This window comes from Hemitrygon akajei, chromosome 4 (genome assembly GCF_048418815.1).
Source record: "Hemitrygon akajei chromosome 4, sHemAka1.3, whole genome shotgun sequence".
Classification (NCBI taxonomy): Eukaryota; Metazoa; Chordata; class Chondrichthyes; order Myliobatiformes; family Dasyatidae; genus Hemitrygon; species Hemitrygon akajei.
The window spans coordinates 95,177,283-95,199,787 of NC_133127.1; the positions used below are offsets into that span (position 1 = coordinate 95,177,283).

Below are 22,505 nucleotides of genomic sequence, written 5' to 3' on the forward strand. Positions count from 1 at the left end.
TGTGCCCTCCACCCCTGTCTCTAGCACTGCTGTACCAGCTCCTCTTACACACAAACTCCTCCTCAACCCAGTCTTCCCAAGGAACTGACAGTTCTACCGTGACCACCTGCTTTGAGGCATCTGATAGAGGAGGGCGAAGGTTCTCATGAAAATGTGAGTAGAATTAAATGAGATTAATGCAAATAGACATTTAATGATCAGTCCAGACTCAATGGGCTAAAAGGTCTGTTTTGGTGCTGTATGAATTTATAACCCTGTGTTATTTTTGCTATGGAACAGATGCTCATTTGTATGATGCTAATATATGGGATCAGCGAAGGCACTGAGCAATTTAGCAGCCTTGCTATTCTATGTTGATTGACACTGTGATCTGCCAACTCAGTGTTCTTCTGGAAGACACCAGCGTCACGTACAAACCCTGCTTTCCCAATGTGCTGGCTAACTGACTGTACTATGATGATTTAGATGCACATGTGCAATTCAGTACCTGTAGCAAGCAAACAACACATGTTACATGAGTAGGCTTTGTGGCAGTAAGTAATGTAGTTGGTGATCATTGTGGATTGCATTCAGCTATGCAAGGTATGAGGGTATTTGCTCTAGTATGAAAGCTCTAAAATGCTGACATGTTGCAAATATTGTGGCCAAGTTAGATAGATAGATAGATAGATACTTTATTCATCCCCATGGGGAAATTCAACTAGTTACTAGTTAAGTGTTATTCATTATGATATGACAAGTGTTTCAGAGATGGCATTATTGAAAATTCTATTACAATTCTGTTTGTCAAATTCTTCCCACCATCTATAAGAAGTACAACTGGATTAAGAAAATCCAGTCTGTATAACGGTTAAAATAGGCACAAAATACTTATTACCAAAATTTGGTAATTTTACCAAAATTATCCCTGGTTTTCTTTTTAGTCTTTTAAGTTAATAATTGGTCTTAAATCTCTTATTGGAATGATGGAGCTGCAAGCTAACAAGGTCTGGCCTATTTCTTTAAAGGTGTTTCATGCCAATGCATTTATTAGGTTTTACATACCCATTCCTTGCAGTGCTGAGAACAAAGTTTCTGCATCCTGACCAGGATTAAAGTCTGCTGATGGAAAAATTGTCCCTTGAATCTGTGGAAATAAAGTTCATAATTTCACACACATAAGCAAAAAACTAAAGGAGACTACACAGTACAAAATTGATCATTGTGTTAGGTCTTATTTCTCTGTTAAACTAAAAATTAATCAGTAAATTTTAGCTTATCGTGACAATATCCAATAACTTAAGGGATGTATTTAATTACTGAATAGAATACATTTTAGTCAATGTTTTCTTAAAAAATAGTAAAAGCAGTGCTACTTCAAACAGGATTTCCAATATTTTCATACATTCTATGTTTCCATGAGTATAATTTAAAATTGTCTTAAAATTATTATTAAAATAAATTACTTATTTGTGAATATTTTACCATTTTCTAAAAAAGTGACTTATTAATAGAAACCGTATTGGGTGAAAATGTATCTGAAATTCATCTTGTTTTAATGTACAAAAATATGTAACAAAAGACAGCAAAAATGGTCCCTTGAGAATCTAAATCATGCATATAAATATCAAATTAATAAAATAATAATATATCTATAGATGGAAAAGAGTGTATAATAGAGGTAGGCTGGAGTGAATTCTTCTCAATGATGTACCTTAAGTTTGCAATAGGCAGAACATGTCAAAATTCCAAAGTTATAAGCAGACTGCTGGAGGACTGTCATAAGTCAAACTACATCATCATTAGAGGATCAGAGGTGGAGAGGGTCAGCAGATTTAAATTCCTGGGTGTTACTATTTCAGTGAATCTGTGCAAGACCCGGCACGTACGTGCAATTACGAAGAAAGCATGGTAGAGCCTCTACTTCCTTAGAGTCAGCAGAGATTTAGCATGACATCTAGAACATTGACAAACTTCTAGAGATGTGTAGTGGAGAGTGTATTGACGGGCAATATCATAGCTTATCTGGAAACACCAATGCCTTTGAACAGAAAATCTTACAGAAGTTTGTGGATTTGGCCCAGTACATCATGGTAAAGCTCTCTCAACTATTGAGCACACCTGCAAGAAACACTCTCAGAGGAAAGCAGCATCCATCATCAGAGATTCCCATCAGCCTGGCCATACTCACTTCTTGCCTCTGCCATCGGGTCGAAGGTACAAGGACCTCAGGACTCACACCACCAAGTTTAAGAACAGTTACTACCCATCAACCATCAGGCTCTTCAATGAAAGGGGACAACAGCACTCACTTGCCCCATCATTGAGATGTTCCCACAGCCAATTATCTCACTTTGGACACTCTATCTCATTATCTCATACTCTTATTATTTATTGCTATTTATTTATATTTGCATTTGCACAGTTTGTAGTCTTCTGTGCTCTGATTGATCCATTACTGATCCTGTTATAGTTACTATACTATAAATTTGTTGAGTATGCCCTGAGGAAAATGAATCTCAGGCTTGTATGTGGTGACAGATAAATACTTTGATTAACAAAATATTTTGAACTTCGAACATCTAAGGAGGCAAAGGGATAGTCAACTTTTCAGGTCAAGATCCAGCATTAGGCTCCAATGCAGGCTTTTGATTTGAAATATCATCTGTTCCTTTATCTGAGTCCTGATGCAGACTCTCAACCCAAAATATTGACTATTGCTCTGCCTCCACAGATGCTGCTTGAATTCCTCCAGCAATTTGTTTTAGTTTCCAGTATTTGCAGTTTCTTGTGTCTTCATATCGAAATTCCAGCTGCATCCCTGCACTGCTAATATTGTTAAAGACACTTTTGCCTAGTATTTTGTTGTCTTATCACTTAAGTCCTGCACTTTAGTGGTGATTTGAGCATTCTCTCATGTTTGTTTTACACTGCTAAGATGATGGTGGACCATAAAGCCAAACAACAGCCATTCCTTCAGGAACAAATTGTCATTTAAATTCATAATAGATTGTAACTGCCCCCATGTATGATATGACTGCCATTTTCCTTCAAGTATTCACCACAAAGTGAGTTCCATAGGAGGCCAGAAACCTGAACACGAAGTTCCCTGCATAGTTCCAGACTTCTTTCCCGATGGTTGGTGGGTGCAAGGTCTAAGTGAAAGAAGAAGCTGTTTCTTGCCTGCTAAAACATGACTGATTCAACTGTCAGGGTGGGGAAACGACACGTTAGCGATACCTGGAATCTCTGACCTTCACCCAAGAAAGAAAACTTGAAGCTCTTTCATTCATACCATTTCAAAGGATAAAAGATAGTCAAAAACTTCATAAGTTCACATGTAATCAATGGAAAAAAACAGACGTAAAGGAACACCTTTAAGCCGGAATGATGCTTTAGCTCAGTTATTATTAAATAGAAATGTGAAATATAGTATTATAAATTAAGAAACAATAATAACATGACGGAGTTTAAATGGAAAAACTGCTGCGACAGAATTAACTTTGTTAATATTTACTTTCAGAATATAACCATAGACCTTTTCTTCTAGAAAATAATATTAACTATTTATGTTGTGGTTAAAGATTTTTTTTATCGTTTTGAGACACTTGATAGTTACATTTTTAAATTTTTTTGAACCTTTATACTCCTCATACAGCAGGTTGAAGCTATAATCTGGGCAAAACTCTTTTGCAGCTTCTGACATTAGATTAAAAAATAGACATACTAAGAATATGCCTAGTATATAATCTATCAGATGCTCTCATCATTCTAACCGGACAATAAACAGTGTGCTGCCATAAAGAGAAATGAGATATTTATGTCATGCTATTGCATTAATCACAAACACAGAGTGGTGTAAAAGTTCTGTCTCTGCACACAATACTATTCCTCATGGTTTCTAAGGAATAAAAAAAGCTTAATAGCACACCTACCATTTGGCCACAGTACATGTTTAAGATTCACTGTCTCAGGCTTTCAGGTCCGTAATATAATCAAGCTGAAATTAAACTTGTGACTTTGAGATTGCAACCTATTTAAGTAACTCATTTGATTTACATCAAATAGTAACGTCATGAATAAATTACACTTCCCAGTCACTAGTCAGATTTTCTATGCATGACTGATGAGGTGCTGTGAGTTATGGGATTTGAATTGCTTCCTGCTCTCAATAGTGCTCTTTGCAGTATTGATTAGTTTACCTAGTTACTTAACAATCATATCACCAAATATGTCATCAGTTTTGCAAACATATGCTTTACATTTGATATTGTAAAAGCCTGAAAAGTTGGCACACCCTAAGTAAAAGATCAGATCAAATGTTACAAAATGTTACAAAGTATTAAGTTATCATTTATAATGTTAATTATATATATATATAATATGAACTAAATTTTTTTAAAAAGATTATCTCAGAAACCTAACTGCAATCACTGTTATGTGTCCCAAATCTTGACAGAGCAACATATTAATATATTTCAGGAAGGATTTACTACTATTTAATGAGGGTAACACTATAAATATTGCATCATTAAGGAGTAAATTCTTGGAATGTCACAGCACAGTAATTGCCATTACATGACTGGCTTTACATTTAAGAATTTAGAGTTGTTTAAAATTATGCTTCTTTGTATGTTAAAAGTTGAATTTATTTTATTGTATGTGCTCTCTTTTTGAGATATTCCTGAGCTTCACATCACTTGGCCACTAGATGAGTGAGCAGTGATTTGCCTTTGGGAACTCTACCTAAATTGGGTTGTAACCTTCTTTCAGTAGGCGAATTAGAGGGCTCAAGGATGATGCTTTCTGTGTTTGGTTTTAAATGAAGAAAGACCCGTCCTTCACATCATGAAACCAATTCTGCTCCAGTTTTTAAGAAGGGAATTGGAGATAATAGCAGCTCCAAACTAGTGTAACCCTCAGGTTCTGTAGGCTGTGTAGGTCTAGGGAAGATAATCTCTGGCCCTGCCAAATGTGTGAAATTGAATTGCAAAACTTCCTGTTTGTGTGGATGCTGCGTGATTCATTACCCTGTTACAAATCAGTACCACAAAATAACAGACAGTACACCGAATACAATTAAACAATTTAGCTTCACAATTCTTAATTTGACTAGAGGGTTAGTAAAGAAAACAAAAGAGAAGGGCCCATTTTAATGAAACAGTCTAACATGCACAAGTTGGAGCTCACGGTTTCCCTTTCGCTGATCCTCCATCGATTTCCCCAGGCTTCGACAACTCCCGGCCCCACTCCAAGTCCACTCCTTTCTAGTGTCTACAACCTCTCCTTTCTGGCAACTTCTCTCTCCATCTCCAAAAACTCAGATCACCTCGCTGTCAGGCACGGAGCGCGAAAAACACACTCCCCTCATTGGACGACTCACATTCCAAAGCACCCATTATCTCTAACCACAACCCAAACACTGCTTCTACAGAAAGACTATTACGTTAGCAGTGAAACCTTTCCCAGGGTGTTACACTAGTAAATCAAAACAGTGCATATTTCATGGCTAATCAGATTTTGGGATTGGCTTCATATTTATTTGCATGGTGGCCTTACTTAAAACAGGTGGAATTCAAATGTATACATGCTAATTTACATCCTACTCAAGTTTTCGGTTAAAGTTATTACTGACACCATCTCCTTTGATATCAAAGCTTCCACAACCCAATCACAGACCATTGCCTGCCCAAAGAGTGACACAAGTTGCTCTTCTTTTACGTGAAGGGCACATGGCGTGTGCTGAAGGTGAGAGGGGGTAGGTTCAGAAGGGGTGTGAGGGGTAAGTTTTTTACTCAGAGCGTGATGAGTGCCTGGAACGTGCTGCCTGGTATGGTGGTAGAGGCAAATACATTAGAGGCACTCTATGGCAATCCACAGAGGCTGCAGGACTCACGACAGCACTTCATCGGCTAGTGTTGGGAAGATATCTGATAACGCTGGAGCTATGAGGAAGCTACAATACATTTTCCAAATTTTATTAACAGACCATCAATCAAAAATCTCTATTTATCTGCTTGATGTCCATTATTTGCTGCTTGAGGTTCCTGTGCAAATTATTTCGCTAGACACTGCTGCGTTGTTGATAGAGGCTGTGACTTCCAAAGGCTGAGGCTTGGAAGGTTTTATGACAGACTATAGCTACAGACGACTGCCGGAGCAGTCTGCTCTCACAGCTTTGGCTGGCCCCTGAATTTATGAGATTGACACAGGAGCAGACTGATCAGCACAATTACTTTCATTAATCACTGGCAAGGCAGGTGAGTTATTCATGACAGAGGAGACTGAAGTCTGAAGTCTGTATGCGCCAGTGTTGAGCGAAGTCACCAGAAAGATACTGAAGCTGGTGGTGTAGCACTCCACATCACAACAAGCAGGCATTCTTCAGGAGATCCTCTCGGTACAGTCTGACAAATCCAAAAGTACATCACATTTTTATACCCTTAAAATCAAAGGTAACAGTAGATGATTCAATACAATTTCAATAGTTACAATGATATTATTTACTTCAATACTTTGGGTTGACAATGATTTCTTTGAATTTCACATCTACAGTAGGAAAGACCTCGATTGTTCAAAACACCAAAGTAATTCGCCTAAATAGTCTAAAAGCTTCTGGCGATAGGGAACCTAGTCACCCAAAATTAATGTTGACACTGTGAGTACACAAAATCTCCACTTGTTGATAGATCAGCTATTTGACGTGCTAAGTGGTAATATCAGTCCGGTCAGCAAGCTTCGTTGAACTTGTTTACAATGGTGCACATAATTTCGCCATGCTGCCTGGTTTGATGCCAGGCCCAATTTACATAACCCTGTTTTCTATGGTTGCATCTCCTGTGCTGCCCGCCCCATGCTGAGAGCCAGCCTGTGCTCCACAGACAGTACTGTTTATTTGCAAAGGTGTGCTTTTAACTTCAATTTACTGCTTACAATTTACATTAAGAACTGAAGACTGGTTCTTGTTTGAATTAATCTCTGCTATACCCACATCACTCTGGAATACTCTCTGACAGCCATTATGAGCATTTTTTGAGATATGCTTCTCCTGGAGTCAGAATCCAGTTAGTGCTTAGCTGCATTTCCCCAAGAGTTGCCTTAAGTCCTCAGCACAATGTGACAGAAGATCAGCACAGTGCTCCATCCAAGATATTACAGAAACCCACTGGTTTTCAGTCAACAAATTGACCAGGAGTAATGAACAACAATAATCACTCTCAGGGCTGGATTGTTCAAGCCTTCATCTTTGTCCTCAGCAGCTGTACAATGACATGGGCTACTTCCCTCTGCATTCCTGTAAATAAACAGCTGATGTTTTGGTCCCCTCATGTCTGACCTGCTGAGTTCCTCCAACATTTTAGATGTGTCACTGAAGATTTACAGCATTTGCAGAATGTTGGGGTGGCATGGTCGTGTACCAGTTAGTGTACAGTTATTATAGCACCAGTGACCTAGGTTCCGTTCCCCCCACTGCCTGTAAGGTGTTTGTCTGTTCTCCCAGTGACCACGTGGGTTTCTTCTGGCTGCTCTGGTTTGTTCCTGCATTCCAAGGTCGTAATGGTTAGTAGGTTAATTGGTCACATGCGTGTAATCAGCTCATTGAGCCAGAAGGGCCTGTTACTGTGCTGTCTCTGTAAATTAATAAGAAAAATTAAAAATAAAAACATATTTATTTAGACATTGCATGGAATAGGCCTTCTGGCTGGCCACGCCACCCAGCAATCTCCTGAATTAATCCCAGCCTAATCACAGGACAATTTACAATGACCAACTAACCCACCCGCCAGCACATATTTGGATTGTGGGAGGAAATGCACACAGTCACGGACAGAACGTTCAAATTCTTTACTGGCAGTGGCGGGAATTGAGCCCAACCCCATGATTTCTCCATCAGCTTTGAAGCAGTTATTTTACTAACTTGCTCATTTTAATATTTTATATGATCTCTGATGAATCATATATGATGACATTTTTTGGTTTCAAAATCAAACCTAATACTATGACGTCAATGTAAAAAGTTTCACTTCAATGTGAATACATAAGATATCAAACACTGACTGACATGAGCTTAGTGATGGCCCACATTCCTGTCAGTGAAGTTCTTTGTAATTGCCTTCTTTGTGCCTCAGTCTTGATCAAAGCACAGTATATATTTGCAGTATTTTATCAAAACTCCACTTTGCTCTCTACCAAACTGGAAGCCAGTTTAGTGCACAATGAATCACAAATGCATTCATTCCAATTTGATATTGCAAGTAATTTCTTTGAGAAGTTACAACTAATGTCACCAGACCTTTTAATAGGTGATTGTCATTGCTGCTTGTAATATAACGATAGATACAAGACATCTTAAAAAAAGATGCGTGCTGAGAGATCTTTGTCTTTTAATAAAGGTTTCAATTTTTGTTAAATACTGACAATTATGCTTGTGCCAACGTTGGCTTGACAGAAGAATGGGGTGTCTCTTTCACCTCTATCGTTTTTGGTATTTTTATCTATAAATATGTTAGTCACTGATCAGTGGAATTGTGTTGCCCACGCAATGAAAGGTCACAATTCCTGTCACCTAATACAGGTGGCTAATACAGGCTCTGCACATTAATTAAGAAAGGGCTTTCAACAATCAAAAACGAGGAAAAAAGCCCAGAAGGATGAATGTACCTTTTGAAACAATAGGTTGAGTTTAATTTTATTATTTCTGTCATGTAGTTTAGAATTCACTTCAAGCACAAACTGTTTAACAATAGCAGTAATAGTCTGAATGCTGGAAAAAGTCTCAAGGCTTTTTACCATTCTGATATGAAAGAAAATGTGCCTATTTTGATACAAGTATTATTAATTCTTGCCCTAATTGATTACATAGTACATGCTGGGTTTTGAATCCGTGTCTTAATTTAGCTGTGCAACCAAAAATCTATTTTATTTATAATAGTCTGCTGCTGACATTGTCTTTAATAGTGTATAAAATACCGAGGAAGATCTTATCCTTCTGCAAAGGTTCAGGATGGGGTTGAAATTATTTAATTGTGGGTATGACAATTTTCCAGCCTTTCCTGCAAGTGCCTGTAATTGTCATGACACTGGCATGTGTGCTGCACAGATCAGGCTCCTGCAACACACTACGATTTTAACTTTATACGTGGGAGCAGTTGCTCTAAGGAAATAACTGACAGGATGGATGAAAGAGAATCCATGGATGATGTTTACTTGGATTTTCAGAAGGCTTTGGACAAGGGTTGCTTAACAAGATTAAAGTCCATGGTATAACAAGAAATATACTAGCATGGATAGAAGATTGGTTGATGAGCAGGAGGCAAAGAGTGGGAATAAAAGGGGCCTATTCTATCTGGCTGCTGGTGACCATTGGTATTCTACAGGGGTCAGTGTCAGGACTGCTCTTTTTCACGTTACATGTTAATGACTTTGACGATGGAATTGATAGCTTTGTGGCCAAGTTTGTGGATGAAGAGTGGCAGGTAGTGTTGATGCAGAGAGTCTGCAGAAGGACTTAGACAGATTGGGAGAATGGGCAAAGAACTGAAGGATGGAATACTGTGTAGGGAAGTGTATGGTCATGCACTTAGGTAGAAAGAATTAAGGTGTACACTCTCTTCTAAATGGGGAGAAAACTCAATAATCAGAAGTGCAAAAGGACTTGGGAGTCTTTGTGCAGGATTACCTAAGGTTAACTTGCAGGTTGAGTCAGTGGTAAGGAAGGCAACTGCAATATTAGAATTCATTTTGAGAAGAGTAAAATTTAAGAGTAAGGATATAATGCTGAGGCATTGTAAGGCCTTGGTCAGATCACACTTGGAGTATTGTGTATTGTGAGCAGTTTTGAGTCCCTTATTTAAGAAAAGATGTGCTGGCTTTAGAAAGGGTCCAGAGGTGGTTCATGAGAATGATTCAAGAATGAAATGATTAATGATTGAAGCGTTTGAAACCTCATGGCATGTACTCGCTGGAGTTTAGAAAATGAGGGGACATTTCATTGAAACCTATTGAATATTGATAGGCCTAGATAGAGTGGATGTGGAGAGGATGTTTCCTACAGTGGGTGAGTCTAGGACCAGAGGGAGCAGCCTCAGAATAGAGGGAAGTCCATTTACGTTTGTAGATCAAATATGAGGAGGAGCTGCTTTAGTTGGATGGTGGTGAATCTGTCAAATTTATTGCCACAGATTGCTGTGGAGGCCAAGTTATTGAGTATTTTTCAAACAAAGGTTGATAGGTTCTTGATTAGTCAGGGCGTCAAAGGTTATGGGGAGAAGGAAGGAGAAGGGAACTGAGAGGGATAATAAATCCGTTATGATAGAATGGCGGAGAAGACTCAATCGGTCGAATGGCTTAATTCTGCTCATGGGTCTTGTGGTCTTATGGCTTAAAGTTATGGCAATGAAACGAAGCAGTCAAAGTTCAAAGTATTTTCAAAGTCCATATATGTCACCTTATACAACCTTGAGATTCATTTTCTTGTGGGCAAACTCAGTAAATCTATAACAGAATCAATGAAAGACTGCACCAACTTGGGCATCCAACCAATGTGAAAAAGTCCACAAACTGGCCAAATACAAAAAGAAAACTAATAATAATAAAAATAAGGAATAAATATTGAGAATATGAGATGAAGAGTCATTAAAAGTGAATCCATAGGTTATGGGAACATTTCAATGATGGGGCAATTGAAGTTGAGTGAAGTTATCCCTTTTGGTTCAAGAGCTGATGGTTAAGGGGTATTAAATGTTCCTGAACTTGCTGGTGTGAGCCCTAAGGCTGTTGTACCTTCTCCCTGATGGTAGCATTGGGAAGAGAGCATAATCTGGGTGATGGGGGTCACTGATGATGGATGCTGCTTTCCTGTGACAAGCTTCATGTAGATATGCTCAGTGGTGGGGAGAACTTTGAAATTTGATGGCTTCATTTCATTGCCATAATTTTTAATTCATAGGCCATAAGACCTTAAGACACAGGAGCAGAATTAAGCCATTAGGCCCCATCAAGTTTGCTCTGCTGTTCCATCACGGCTGATTTATTATCTCTCTCAACCCCATTCTCCTGCCTGAGTTTCTTTTATCCTCTGTATGTAAGATTACATAGCATTATTTAAAAGAGAAAAAGAAAAGTGGAAGGAGTTACGATGCTATGTAAACAGCTTAAATTCCTCTCTTTCATGTCTCTTTTTTTCCTTTTTCAAAGTGGCTGGGGTTCTGTCAAGGTGTCTGATCTGCTCTGGCACTCAAGCTGCCTTTTTTCTCATGGCAGTGAGCTCACTGACCAGCTGGCTGTTCTCTGGCGTTTTCGGGCGCTGGGGTGTGGCTCTGTGGCGGTGCCACCGCCGTGTGGGAGATGGACCATCAGGATCTCTCTCTCAGGATTCTTGGAATAAAATGTGATGCAGCAGACTGTAACACCGTAAGAGCAGCTGTCACTCTCCCCTTTGACTGACATCTCTCAGTCCCTTGTTAGTGAAAGAACAAGGGAGCCTGTTGACTGCAGATCACGGTCTCTCTTCAGGGGCTTTGCTGTTGTTTGGTGAGTGGTGGGCTCTGACACTTCCTGCTGAAGTGGGGGTGGGGAGGGAGGTGGTTGATGCTTCGCTGCTGCTTCTGCATGGGAGGGGGGGAGAGGGGACTTTGGGGCTCTAACACTTTTCTGCCATTCATACTTTTGGAATTCTTCTGTTCATTGTGGATGTCTGTGAAGAGAAAAAAATTGCAGGTTGTACACTGTTTACATTCTCTGATAATAACTGGAACCATTTGAGTTTGTTCTAGTCTTCAACCCAATGCAAGGAGACAACACACTGTTCAAGTAAAGTCAAGTCACTTTTTTGTTGTCATTTCAACCATAAACTGCTGGTACAGTACACAGTAAAAATGAAACAATGTTCCTCCAGGACCATGAAACAACACAAAACTACACTAGCCTATGTGAGACAACTCGTGGCTACACTAGACTACGTAAAACAACACAAAAGCTACACTAGACTACAGATCTACACAGGACTACATAAAGTACACAAAACGGTGCAGGGCAGTACAACAATTTTAATAATAAACAAGACAATAGGCACAGTAGAGGACAAATTTCAATATAATAATTAATGATGTAGATGTCAGTCTTGACTCTGTGTATTGAGGAGTCCGATGGCTTGGGGGAAGAAACTGTTGCACAGTCTGGTCATGAGAGCCCGCATGCTTCGGTACCTTTTGCCAGATAGCAGAGTTTGTACGAGGGGTGCGTGGGGTCCTTCATATTGCGGTTAGCTTTGCTAGACACTTAACAGTGTTGCTGTGCAGAGAGATCTTTAGGGTCCAGGTTCATAGCTCCATGAAAGTGACTACACAGATCTATAGGATGGTTATGCAGGCTTATGGAATGCTTGCTTTTATTAGTCGAGGCATTGAGTTCAAAAGTCAAGAGGTTATGTTGCAACTTTAAAAAACTCTGGTTAGGCCACACCTGGCATATTGCATACAGTTCTGCTCATCCCATTATAGGAAGGATGCTGAGGCTTTGGAGAGGGTGCAGAAGGGTTTATCAGGGTGCTGCCTGGATTAGAGGGCATGTGCTATCATAAGAGGCTGAGCAAACTTAAGCTGTTTTGTTTGGAGCGGCAGAGGATGAGGATAGACCTGATCGAGGTTTATAAGATTATGAGACGTATAGATAGAGTAGACAGGGAGTAACTTTTTCCCAGGGCAGGAATGTCTAATACCAGAGGGCATGCATTTGTGAGAGGAGGTAGGTCCGAAGGGAATGTGAGGGGTAAGTTTTTTTTACTCAGGGAGTGATGGATGCCTGAAATATGGTGGTAAAGGCAAATACATCATAGGCTTTTAAGAGACATTTAGATAGGCACATGAATGTGAGGAAGATGGGGTAATATGGGCATTGTGTAGGTAGGAGGAGTTAGTTCTGGGGGGTTTTTGATTTACTTTTAGCTGGTTCTGCACAACATTGTGGGCTGAAGGGCCTGTTCTTGTGCTGTACTGTTCTATGTTCTATTTTCAATAATTCTTTGAGACAATGAACAATCAGAGGTAAAGTTTAGCAATAGATGTCAAATTATAGCAAAATGCTGCTCAAGATTTTCAGTTCAGGTGGGAGTTGAAACCAGCTTTGCTGTGGTCATCAACACAATTCCAATTAGGAATGAACCAAGGAACGTCCCACAATATTCATAAAATAGATAATGCTGGTCTTTTCACATTGCTGTGCACAAAAAATGCAGCTGACATTTTTCTACATTTGAACAGTAACTATGTTTACAAAGCATCCATAACAATCTTTTTAAATACTGCTTTTAACATGGCAAACATCCCCATGTTTGTCACTATATAGAACATAGAACAGTACAGTATAGTTTAAAAATTGAGTTTAAAATGCTTAGGGGTATCTTATAGTTATGGTACAAATACACAGGCCTTTCTTTTCTTTCCTTAGTAACCTTGTGAAAAGTTTTAGACACTTTGTGAGTTAACAACAAAATACATTTTTTTCTTCACAGTTTAATGGCCATGGTAGATCTTGGTGCCATTGTGTGTGACCTTCCTTTCCAGCACCTATGGCCTCCAACTGGAGCAGCGAAAATCAGAAGAATTCATACAGCATTTTATAAAGTTGCTGTAGTCAAATATCTTTCCCAGGACCAACACTGTGCAAAGAAGCTAACCTGTTTATGCAGAACGGTGGCAGTCATTACCTTCAGTACAGAAATTGGTGTATCAAGGGAGTTGATTCAGATGGATGAAATGGATTAGTATTGAGAGCTGGGGGACCCATTGAAAAAGTGTCTTTATCTCGTATTGCATGCAAGTGTGGTATGAAAAGGAGAGTGACTGTTTGTGTGTAGCAACACCTCTTTCGAGCAAAGGACAGAAATATCCAGTGAGGCAGGGGAAGACCACTCTTGTTACCTTGTTAAATACTTGAACACTTCTGCATTCTCACTAGACCCAAAGAACAGAACTATCACTTTAATAACACAAGAACTTCCAAATAGTTTGCCAACAAGCAATTGTTGCTTTGCTTTGCCTTAACAAAGGTTTTTTTTTCTCTTTTAAGGGAGAATATTTTCCCTCTGAATGCCATATGTTGACTGACAGGTAGCCATTCAGATTTCAAGTCCATTTTCCTGTGTAATTTTCCATGTGTGGGAGTTCATGTAATTTAGAAGAAAGGCTTGTGTTTGTTGAACTTGGTGTACCCTTCCCACCCACTCCACACCCTTTCATACAATACAGTTGCAGTTACTGCAGGATCACAAAATCAATCCTGCTATGTCACCATTTATAGCGTTCAGCTTTTCTGAGAGACGTACCGATGCAAATAGTTTCTGCTGCTGAGCAGGAACTTCATTCAAAGACACAACTAACAACAAACTCTGTCAGACTTGCTCTGTTGACATTGTAGCAGCCATAATCTCCCCGGCTGCTTCTCTCAGCACCGATAAGTGGAACTGGAAAGGATGGGTTTCCTCTGGTTTCCTTTCACTGTCTGTAGAGGTACCAGTTATTGTAAGTTGTCCCGTGATTAAGCTAGGGTTAAATCAGGGGTTGCTGGCGGCGTGTCTCAAAGGGCTGGAAGGGCTGTATATTTAAATATATAAAAAATAAATAACTCAACAAGTATGATGGGTTATTGCAAGTATATTGGTTGTCACTGCACCCAATCAGTGCCAATAGTACCCACCTGGATCAGCAATTGTGCCTCTACAGGGGAAAGCATGCCTAAGATTAACTCTCAGGAGAGGCCACAGACTGCATGTAATAACGTCCATTAATAAATTTCCCTTATTAGTGTCAATAATTTGAGAAGTGGAAGAATTAGCTCCAAAGCAAATTAAATTGATATTTTTCCTTTGGCTAGCAGTTTAGTTGCATATTCATTCCATATCTCTAAGCATTCATGTGGTTCAAAAAATCTCCTTCAAAATTATACCCTTGATCTAATAATCTAAAGGTTATCCCTGCGTCAGGTATTTCCACAGAGCTCCTTAGTAGAACAGGATAAAACAATCCATGTAAAGATATACTGTACCTAAGATTTCAACTATACAGTAATTCTATTGACGTTATGGTACAGGAGAGGGGGTACCTCAAAGGAAATTCCAAGAGCACTTCAACATGAAATCTGGGTGGTTCTAGAAGGAAAAATTATAAGGAGTGGCAAATATCAATTATGTGTAGAAAACCAATAACATGTTGACTCAGTCTCTGATAAGGTACCTGGCATGTAATTTTAGAGGTCAGAAAATTAGATAAAGTTTCCTGTTGAAGTTCAATAAGCTTTATTTGCCATTTAGTTTCTTATTTTACTTTCTCACATTCTTACATTCAATAAAATTTCAATTAGAAATTATAGCAGTAGATAATTATTTATCCTTAACATAAGCAACAGCCATAATCCCACCTGTTTGCTCTACTCACATATTGTACTATTTTGATTCTTCTTGTAACTGAGCAGCAAATCTACTTTTTAATGTTGACATGGAAACGTAGTGTAAAAGTAAATGAATGCTATTGTATTGGTAGTTTGTTACATACACTGCTGGACATTCAGTTCCGCTGTAATTACGAATCTAGATGTTGGCAGGAAATATGCCTGCTGTCAGAAGAACTACCACCTTTTTGCACTGTTAAGTAAAATTGATATTTACCTCAGGGGCACCTGCTTTGCCTGTGACCCAAGTAGCTGGAACCAATACCAATAATCTTAGTAAAGTGGCAATGATTGTGTGAACATGGCACTCAGGTAACGCTGTAAACTGCTTCCCTGAAGGGAACTGCAGACATCAGGTCAGTTTGCAACTGGAGCTGTATAACCAGAAATGCATATTCAACAAGTGAGACCCACCTCCTGGAACTAAGGTGGAACATACCACAAAATGGCATAAGGAAATGTAAAATAGAACATTTTGTTTATTACTAGGTATGGAAATATTTATGCACTTGAAAAGCTATGAAGAGGCTGAAATTGCCCTAGGCATCTGATGGAAGATCTTATTTTAGGACTTGATATGCTCCTTGTACAACTGGATCCTTGATTACAGACCCCAGTCTTCTCCTCCACACTCTCCATCAGCCAGCACAAGGCTGTGTGCTCAGACGCATGCTCTAGTTGCTTTACACTTATGACTGTGTGGCAAAGCACAGCTTCAATGCCATTCTAAAGTTTGCTTATGACACCACTGTCATGGGCCAAATTAAAGAATCAGCCTATAGGAGGGAGATTGAAAATCTAGCTGAGTGGTGCCATAACAACAACCTTTAACTGAATGTCAGGAAGATCAAGGAGCCAATTATTGACTCCAGGAGGAGGAAACCAGAAGTCCATGAGCCTCATCAGAGGGTAAGAAATGGAGAGGGTCAGCAACTTTCAATTCCTCAGTTTTACCATTTTGGAGGACCTGCCCAGGGCCCAGCACGGAAGTGCAATTACTAAGAAAGCACAGCAATGCCTCTTTTTCCTCAGGAGTTTGTGAAGATCTGGCATGACATTTAAAATGTTGGCCAACTTCCATAGATGTGTAATGGAGAGTATATTGACGTGCTACATCACAACCTGGTATGGAATCACCAATTCTCTTGAATGGAACATCGTACAAAAAGTAGTGGATACTTTCCTGTCCATCACACATAAAACCCTCCCCACCATTGAGCACATCTACATGAAACGTTGTTGCTGGAAAGCAGCATCCATCATCAGAGACCCCCACCAACCAGGACGTGGCTTGCTCTTGTTGCTGCCATCAGGAAGCAGGTACAGGAGCCTCAGGATTCTCACCAGCAGGTTTAGGAAGAGTTGTTACCCCTTGACCATCAGGCTTGTGACCCAAAGGAGATCCCGTCACTCAACTTCACTTGTCCCATTATTGAAATGTTCGCACAACCTTTGGAGTCACTTTCAAGGACTTTTCATTTCATGTTCTTGATATTTATTAGTTATTAATTTATTATTATTATTTCTTACTGTTTGTATATAAACAGCTTGTCTTCTGCACACTGGTTGAACGCTGAAGTTGGTGTGGTCTTTCATTGATTCTATTATAGTTATTATTCCATTATGAATTTATTGAGTATGACTGCAAGATCATTGTCAATATATAGATAATAGATCTTACTTTGAACTTTAATAAGCTATTGTCCCCTCAGATTGAGAATTAGGGTCAGAATCAGGCTTTGTATCACTGTCTTATACAATATGAAATATGTTTTATGACAGCAGTGCAATGCAAGGACATAAAATTACCATAACTTCAAAAAAAAGGAATAAGGAGGCAGCATTCATGGGTTCAAGCTCTTGTACTCATCCTCGATGTTAGTAATCAGAAGAGGGCATGTCCAAGATGGTGAGTGTTCTTAGATGGTCTTCTTGAGGTTCTGCCTCTTGAAGATGTTTTTGATGGTGAGGAGGGTTGTGCCTGTGATGGAGCTGGCTGAGTCTATAACTGTCCACAGTCTTTTGTGATCTGGTGCATTGGAGCCTCTGTTCCCGACTATAAGGCAACCAGCAACCAGCTCTTCACCGTACAGCTATAGCAGGGGCTCCCAATCTTTTAAATGCCATGGACCCTACCATTAACTGAGGGGTCTGTGGATCCCAGTGTTATGAACTGCTGATTTATAAGAATTTGGAAGTCTTCAGTGACATGCCAAATTTCCTCACAATCCTAATAAAGTCGAGCCACTGGCATGCCTTCTTCATGATTACATCAATGTATTAGGCCCATGATACATTCTCTGAGATGTTGTCACCCAGGAACTTAAAGCCATTTCCATGACTGACCCCTCAATGAGGAGTGGTGTGTATTTTCCTGAAATCCCCTTCCTAAATCCACAATCAGATGGGCTCTTTCTTTTTGAAAGAAGCATCAGTAGGCCTTCCATCAATGGAATGGTAAATACGGACACTGCTGGGATTACTGGGAGAAACAGAGAAAGGCAGGAAATATGAAGGACTGGAAGCTTGCATCTCACTGCTATAGTTGACAAGGATGGTGATGAGTTTAATGGGAGATCAGGACAGAAATGTTCTGAAAATCAAAACTCATATGTTGGAAATTGCAGCCCTAAAGGTAAAATGCTGGATACACTCACTGCCTTACAGGGCCATTCTCCCTCATTTTCCATTTCTGTACAGGGCCATTTCCCCTCATTTTCCATTTCTGTCCATACCTCAAGCTGGGTGTGATATTGGGGGGAAAAGTTTATGTCAAGTTGTAATGCCTAAAATGATGTCAGTTTACCACAGAACATCTTCTTTATTAACTTGATGCAGAAGTACATGTAAGACAAACTCCTCTTGTGCTAAAGTGAGGCTACCCTCAGGATGGACGAGCAACACCTGATATTCCGTCTGAGTAGCCTCCAACCTGATGGCATGAATATCCATTTCTCCTTATGGTAAAAAAAATTACCCCCTCCCTCTTCCTCTATTCCCCACTCTGACCCTTTACCCCTTCTCTCACCTGCATATTACTTCCCCCTGGGTCCTGTCCTCCTTCCTTATCTTTCTCCTATGGTTCACTCTCCTCTCCAATTAGATTCCTTCTTCTCCACTGGCTTCACATATCACCTTCCAGGTAGACTCCTCCCCCTCCCACCACTTTTTTATTCTGGCATCTTCCCCTTCCTTCTCAGTCCTGAAAAAGGGTCACATTCCAAAACATCAACTATTTATTAATTTCCATCAGTGCTGCCTGACCTGCCAGATCCTGCAGCATTTTGTATGGCTTGCTTTGGCTAATGCTGTTATAAGAACAGTCTCAGAAAAATCTCACTCTGATTTCTCATTATACATTGAGTGGTAGTTGGTAGAAAACACGAAGATTTGGATTTTTTTGGTATAATTTTTCAGTTTTTCACCCTCTTCTTCCAAAGTCAGAGTTTGAGAGTGGGGTTTGATGGGGGTGCAGTCAGTTGGACATTACAAGGTGAGCCCTTAGAACCTGCAGGATAATTTTGCTCAAAAAGATATGACGGATTTTTTACATCACCATGACTGGCAATAATGAGGAGGAATAGGTTTTCCACCCATTGTAGAAGCTCTATGATTTTCATGCCACTGATTTCAGGCACATTCTACAATAGATGGAGGATCTGCTTTGCTAAAACACCACAGAGGCAACAAAATGTCATTGAGATGTCTGCATCAATCCCTCTTTAGTTGTAAGAGTGGTCATAAAGAGAAATCAACATCTATTAAAGGTAAGAATGATTCAGATGAAAGAAATACATTTTTTATTTCAAATGAACTAAACGAATTTCTGTGAGGCAGGTACTTTAAGGGCAACTTCGTTTGTAGCGAATTTTTTGTGGAACAAATGTCTGGAACAATATAAGTAAATGTACTATCCCATGTAACCTCATGCTCTGTACCTATAATTACAAGCGAAGCCATAAAGTATCTTTGCTACTTTCTCCTCAAGTAAAAAGTCACTGTTTAATTGAAACAAAACATGCAATCACGGTGAGTGTTATTCAGACATGCAGGTGGCTGACACTAATCTCCAGGCCTACACAAGATATTGCAGATGCTGGGAATTGGAGCTAAATAAGGCGCTGCTGAAGGGTCTCATTGGACAGTCAATATTTTAGGTCAAGATCTTTAATCTGGTGCCAAGCATGAGGCTGCAAGTTATGAGTCCATGGTATTACAGGACAGATTCTAGCATGGATAAAGCAGTGACTGATTACCAGGAGGCAAAGAGTGGGAATAGGAGTCTTTTCTGGTTGGCTGCCAGTGAGTAGTGGTGTTCCACAGGGTCTGTGTTGAGACCAATTCTTTTTACATTTATGTTAATGTTTGATGACAGAATTGATGGCTTTGTTGCAAAGTTTGCAGATGATACAAAGATAGTTAGAGGATAGGTAGTTTTGAAAAAGTAGAGAAGCTACAGTAGGACTTAGACACATTAGCAGAATGGGCAAAGAAGTGGCAGATGGAATACAGTGTCAGGAAGTGTATGGTCATGCATTTTGGTAGACGAAATGGAAAGGTTGACTATTTTTTAAATTGAGAGAAAATACAAAAAAAATGAGGCACAAAGTGACTTGGGAGACCTTGTGCAAGATTCCCTAAAGGTTAATTTGCAGGTTGAGTTGGTGGGGGCAGGTTGAGTCAGTGGGAAGGAAGGTAAATGTGATGTTAGTATTCATTTTAAGAGGACTGGAATATAAAAGCAAAGATGTAATGTTGAGAATTTACAAAGCACTGGTGAGGCCTCACTTGGGGTATTGTGAGCAGTTTTCAGCCTCTTAGAAAAGATATTCTGAAATGGGAGAGGATTCGAAGGACGTTCACAGAGATGATTCCAGAATTGAATGGCTTGTGATAAGAAGAGCGTTTGATGGCTCTGGGCCTGTATTCACTATAATTCAGAAGAATTGGAACTCATCGAATGGTGAAAAGCCAAGATAGAGTGGATGTGGAGAGGATCTTTCTTATGATGTGACAGTCTAAGACCAGAGGACGCAGTCTCAGAATAGAGGGGCATCCTTTTAGAATGTAGATGAGGAAGATTTTCCTTAGCCAGCGAATGGTAAATCTGTGGAACTTGTTGCCACAGGTGGCTGCAGAGGCCAATTCTTCATGAATATTTAAGGCAGAAGTTGATAGGTTCTTGATTGGTCAAGACATGAGGGGTACAGGGGCAAGGCAGGAGATTGGGGCTGAGAGGAAAAATGGAACAGCCATGATGAAATGATGGAAAAGACTTGATAGGCCTAATGGCCTAATTCTGCTCTTATATCTTAAGATGTATATCACAGATGACTGATATGGTATTACTTCAGTGATTGTATGTATGATGCCAATTATGTTTAAGCATACTTTAATTTAGGTAACTGGTTATTGGATTGTACATGTCAGTAATAAGAAAAATCACTGAAAATTTTCTTGGACTGTTATACTTGTCAGTCATATTAAATGTCAGCATTACTATAGTTGCACCAAAGTCAAAATGTTGTTGTATTTGAATAAGAAATTATCCAGCAATATTTTCTTTTAAGTTAAAATATGTCACACCCTAATTACACAAAACAAAATATTGTGGATTTTTAAAAATGTGGAAAATTATTATTATTACTGACAGCTCTCTGCTGATATTAACTAAGGGATCAAACCTGGGTTAATGATGAGGGTAGAACAATCTGGGAACAGCATATGAGATATCTGGAAAGGATGAGGTACTAATACAGTAAAAATGCAACTCAGGAAAAAATACTAATAACAGTAACAGTGTTCAAAAGATATCACTGGGGGCATCAGGTCGAAGTTCCACAGTCATGCTGCATCTGGTTGGGAATATTATTGGACAATTAAACAGTTATCCGCTACAAGGAGAGCTTCATGTTTATCAATGGTGCTGTTCAGGAGTATTCTGGAGTTACGTGAACATAGCAGATATTAATTCAACTAAGAACTAATCTTCAGATCTGAATATGGAATGCAAGCTGCAAGCAGTAAATTCCAGTTAAAGACTCGCCTTTGCACTGTCTGTGGAGCACAGGCTGGCCCACAGACTAAGAGATATGGTTTGCAAAATGGTGACCATGAGACAATCACATATGCACCAGCCAGCTGTTAAAACAATGGTGTTGTGTTAATTGGTCTATATCAAACCAGGCAATATGAGCTAAGTTATTTGCACTATTGTGCCTTGTGTTTCCGCTGGCAGACCAGACTGATGTTATCACTTAGCATATCAAACATGGTCACAGATGTAGACAACCAAAAGTTTTTGAGTACTCAGGATATGTGTGTACTCAGAGACACCCTGACGACATTAATTTCAGGTGTCTGGGAACTTCGTCTTCAAAAGTTTTTAGAATATCTGTTTCAATTAGTTTGTCCTAACAGAGGTGTTTGAACATTCAGAGGTGTGACCCACTGTAGATACGTAATACAAAGGAATCACTGTCTAAAACTGTGATGTAATTTGAGGTTGGGAGACTCCACAAAGAGGGTCTTCGAGAGAAGATATGTCTGTTGTGATAAATAAAGTCTTCTATATCACCAGCTTCAGTGTCTCTCTGTCACAATCACAAAATTTGGGGGCTTGTCCGGGATATATCTGTGATCAACAGTGCGATCAGTGACATAAGCAGTCTAAAGTGGTGAGTACTTTTAATTAGATCTATTCAAGTCAATGACCACAGGATAACAAAGTATCAAAGAACATGGCAGAAAACTGAACTGCTGGAGAAAAAAGTGTGTGAGGATTTGGAAGGAACTAGACATTTTTGGCTAGTTCTGTGAGACAGGACTACCAGTTGAGAAAGGTAGTTTCTGACTGTTTGGGACACCAGAGTGGAGCATGTATACTTCTTCGGGACTCTGTGTACTGGTATACTTGTTGGTGAGTGTGTTTTTGTGTGTTTTAAGAATAAATTTAAATCCTTGCAGCAGACTTTACATGGAAGGGAATACAACAGACAGGAATTCAGTGACACCAAAGTGGAAGATTGCGGAATACATACTCCGTGGTTTTATGTATGTACTGGTTGTTTTTTATCCATCCT

At 39.5% G+C, this 22,505-nt stretch overlaps 1 protein-coding gene across 1 annotated transcript in view; it reads right to left on the reverse strand.

Annotated features, from left to right (window-relative positions):
* Positions 1-4,110, reverse strand: part of LOC140726546 (annexin A10-like) — an 82,144-nt gene extending 78,034 nt beyond the window's left edge. Inside the window, exons 1-2 of the mRNA XM_073043079.1 lie at positions 3,915-4,110; positions 1,045-1,126 (exon numbers count right to left, since the gene is read on the reverse strand). Coding sequence (XP_072899180.1) covers positions 1,045-1,126; positions 3,915-3,932 — 100 coding nt within the window. The 5' untranslated portion in view covers positions 3,933-4,110. The remainder of the gene's footprint in view (positions 1-1,044; positions 1,127-3,914) is intronic.
* Positions 4,111-22,505: the final 18,395 nt, after the last annotated feature.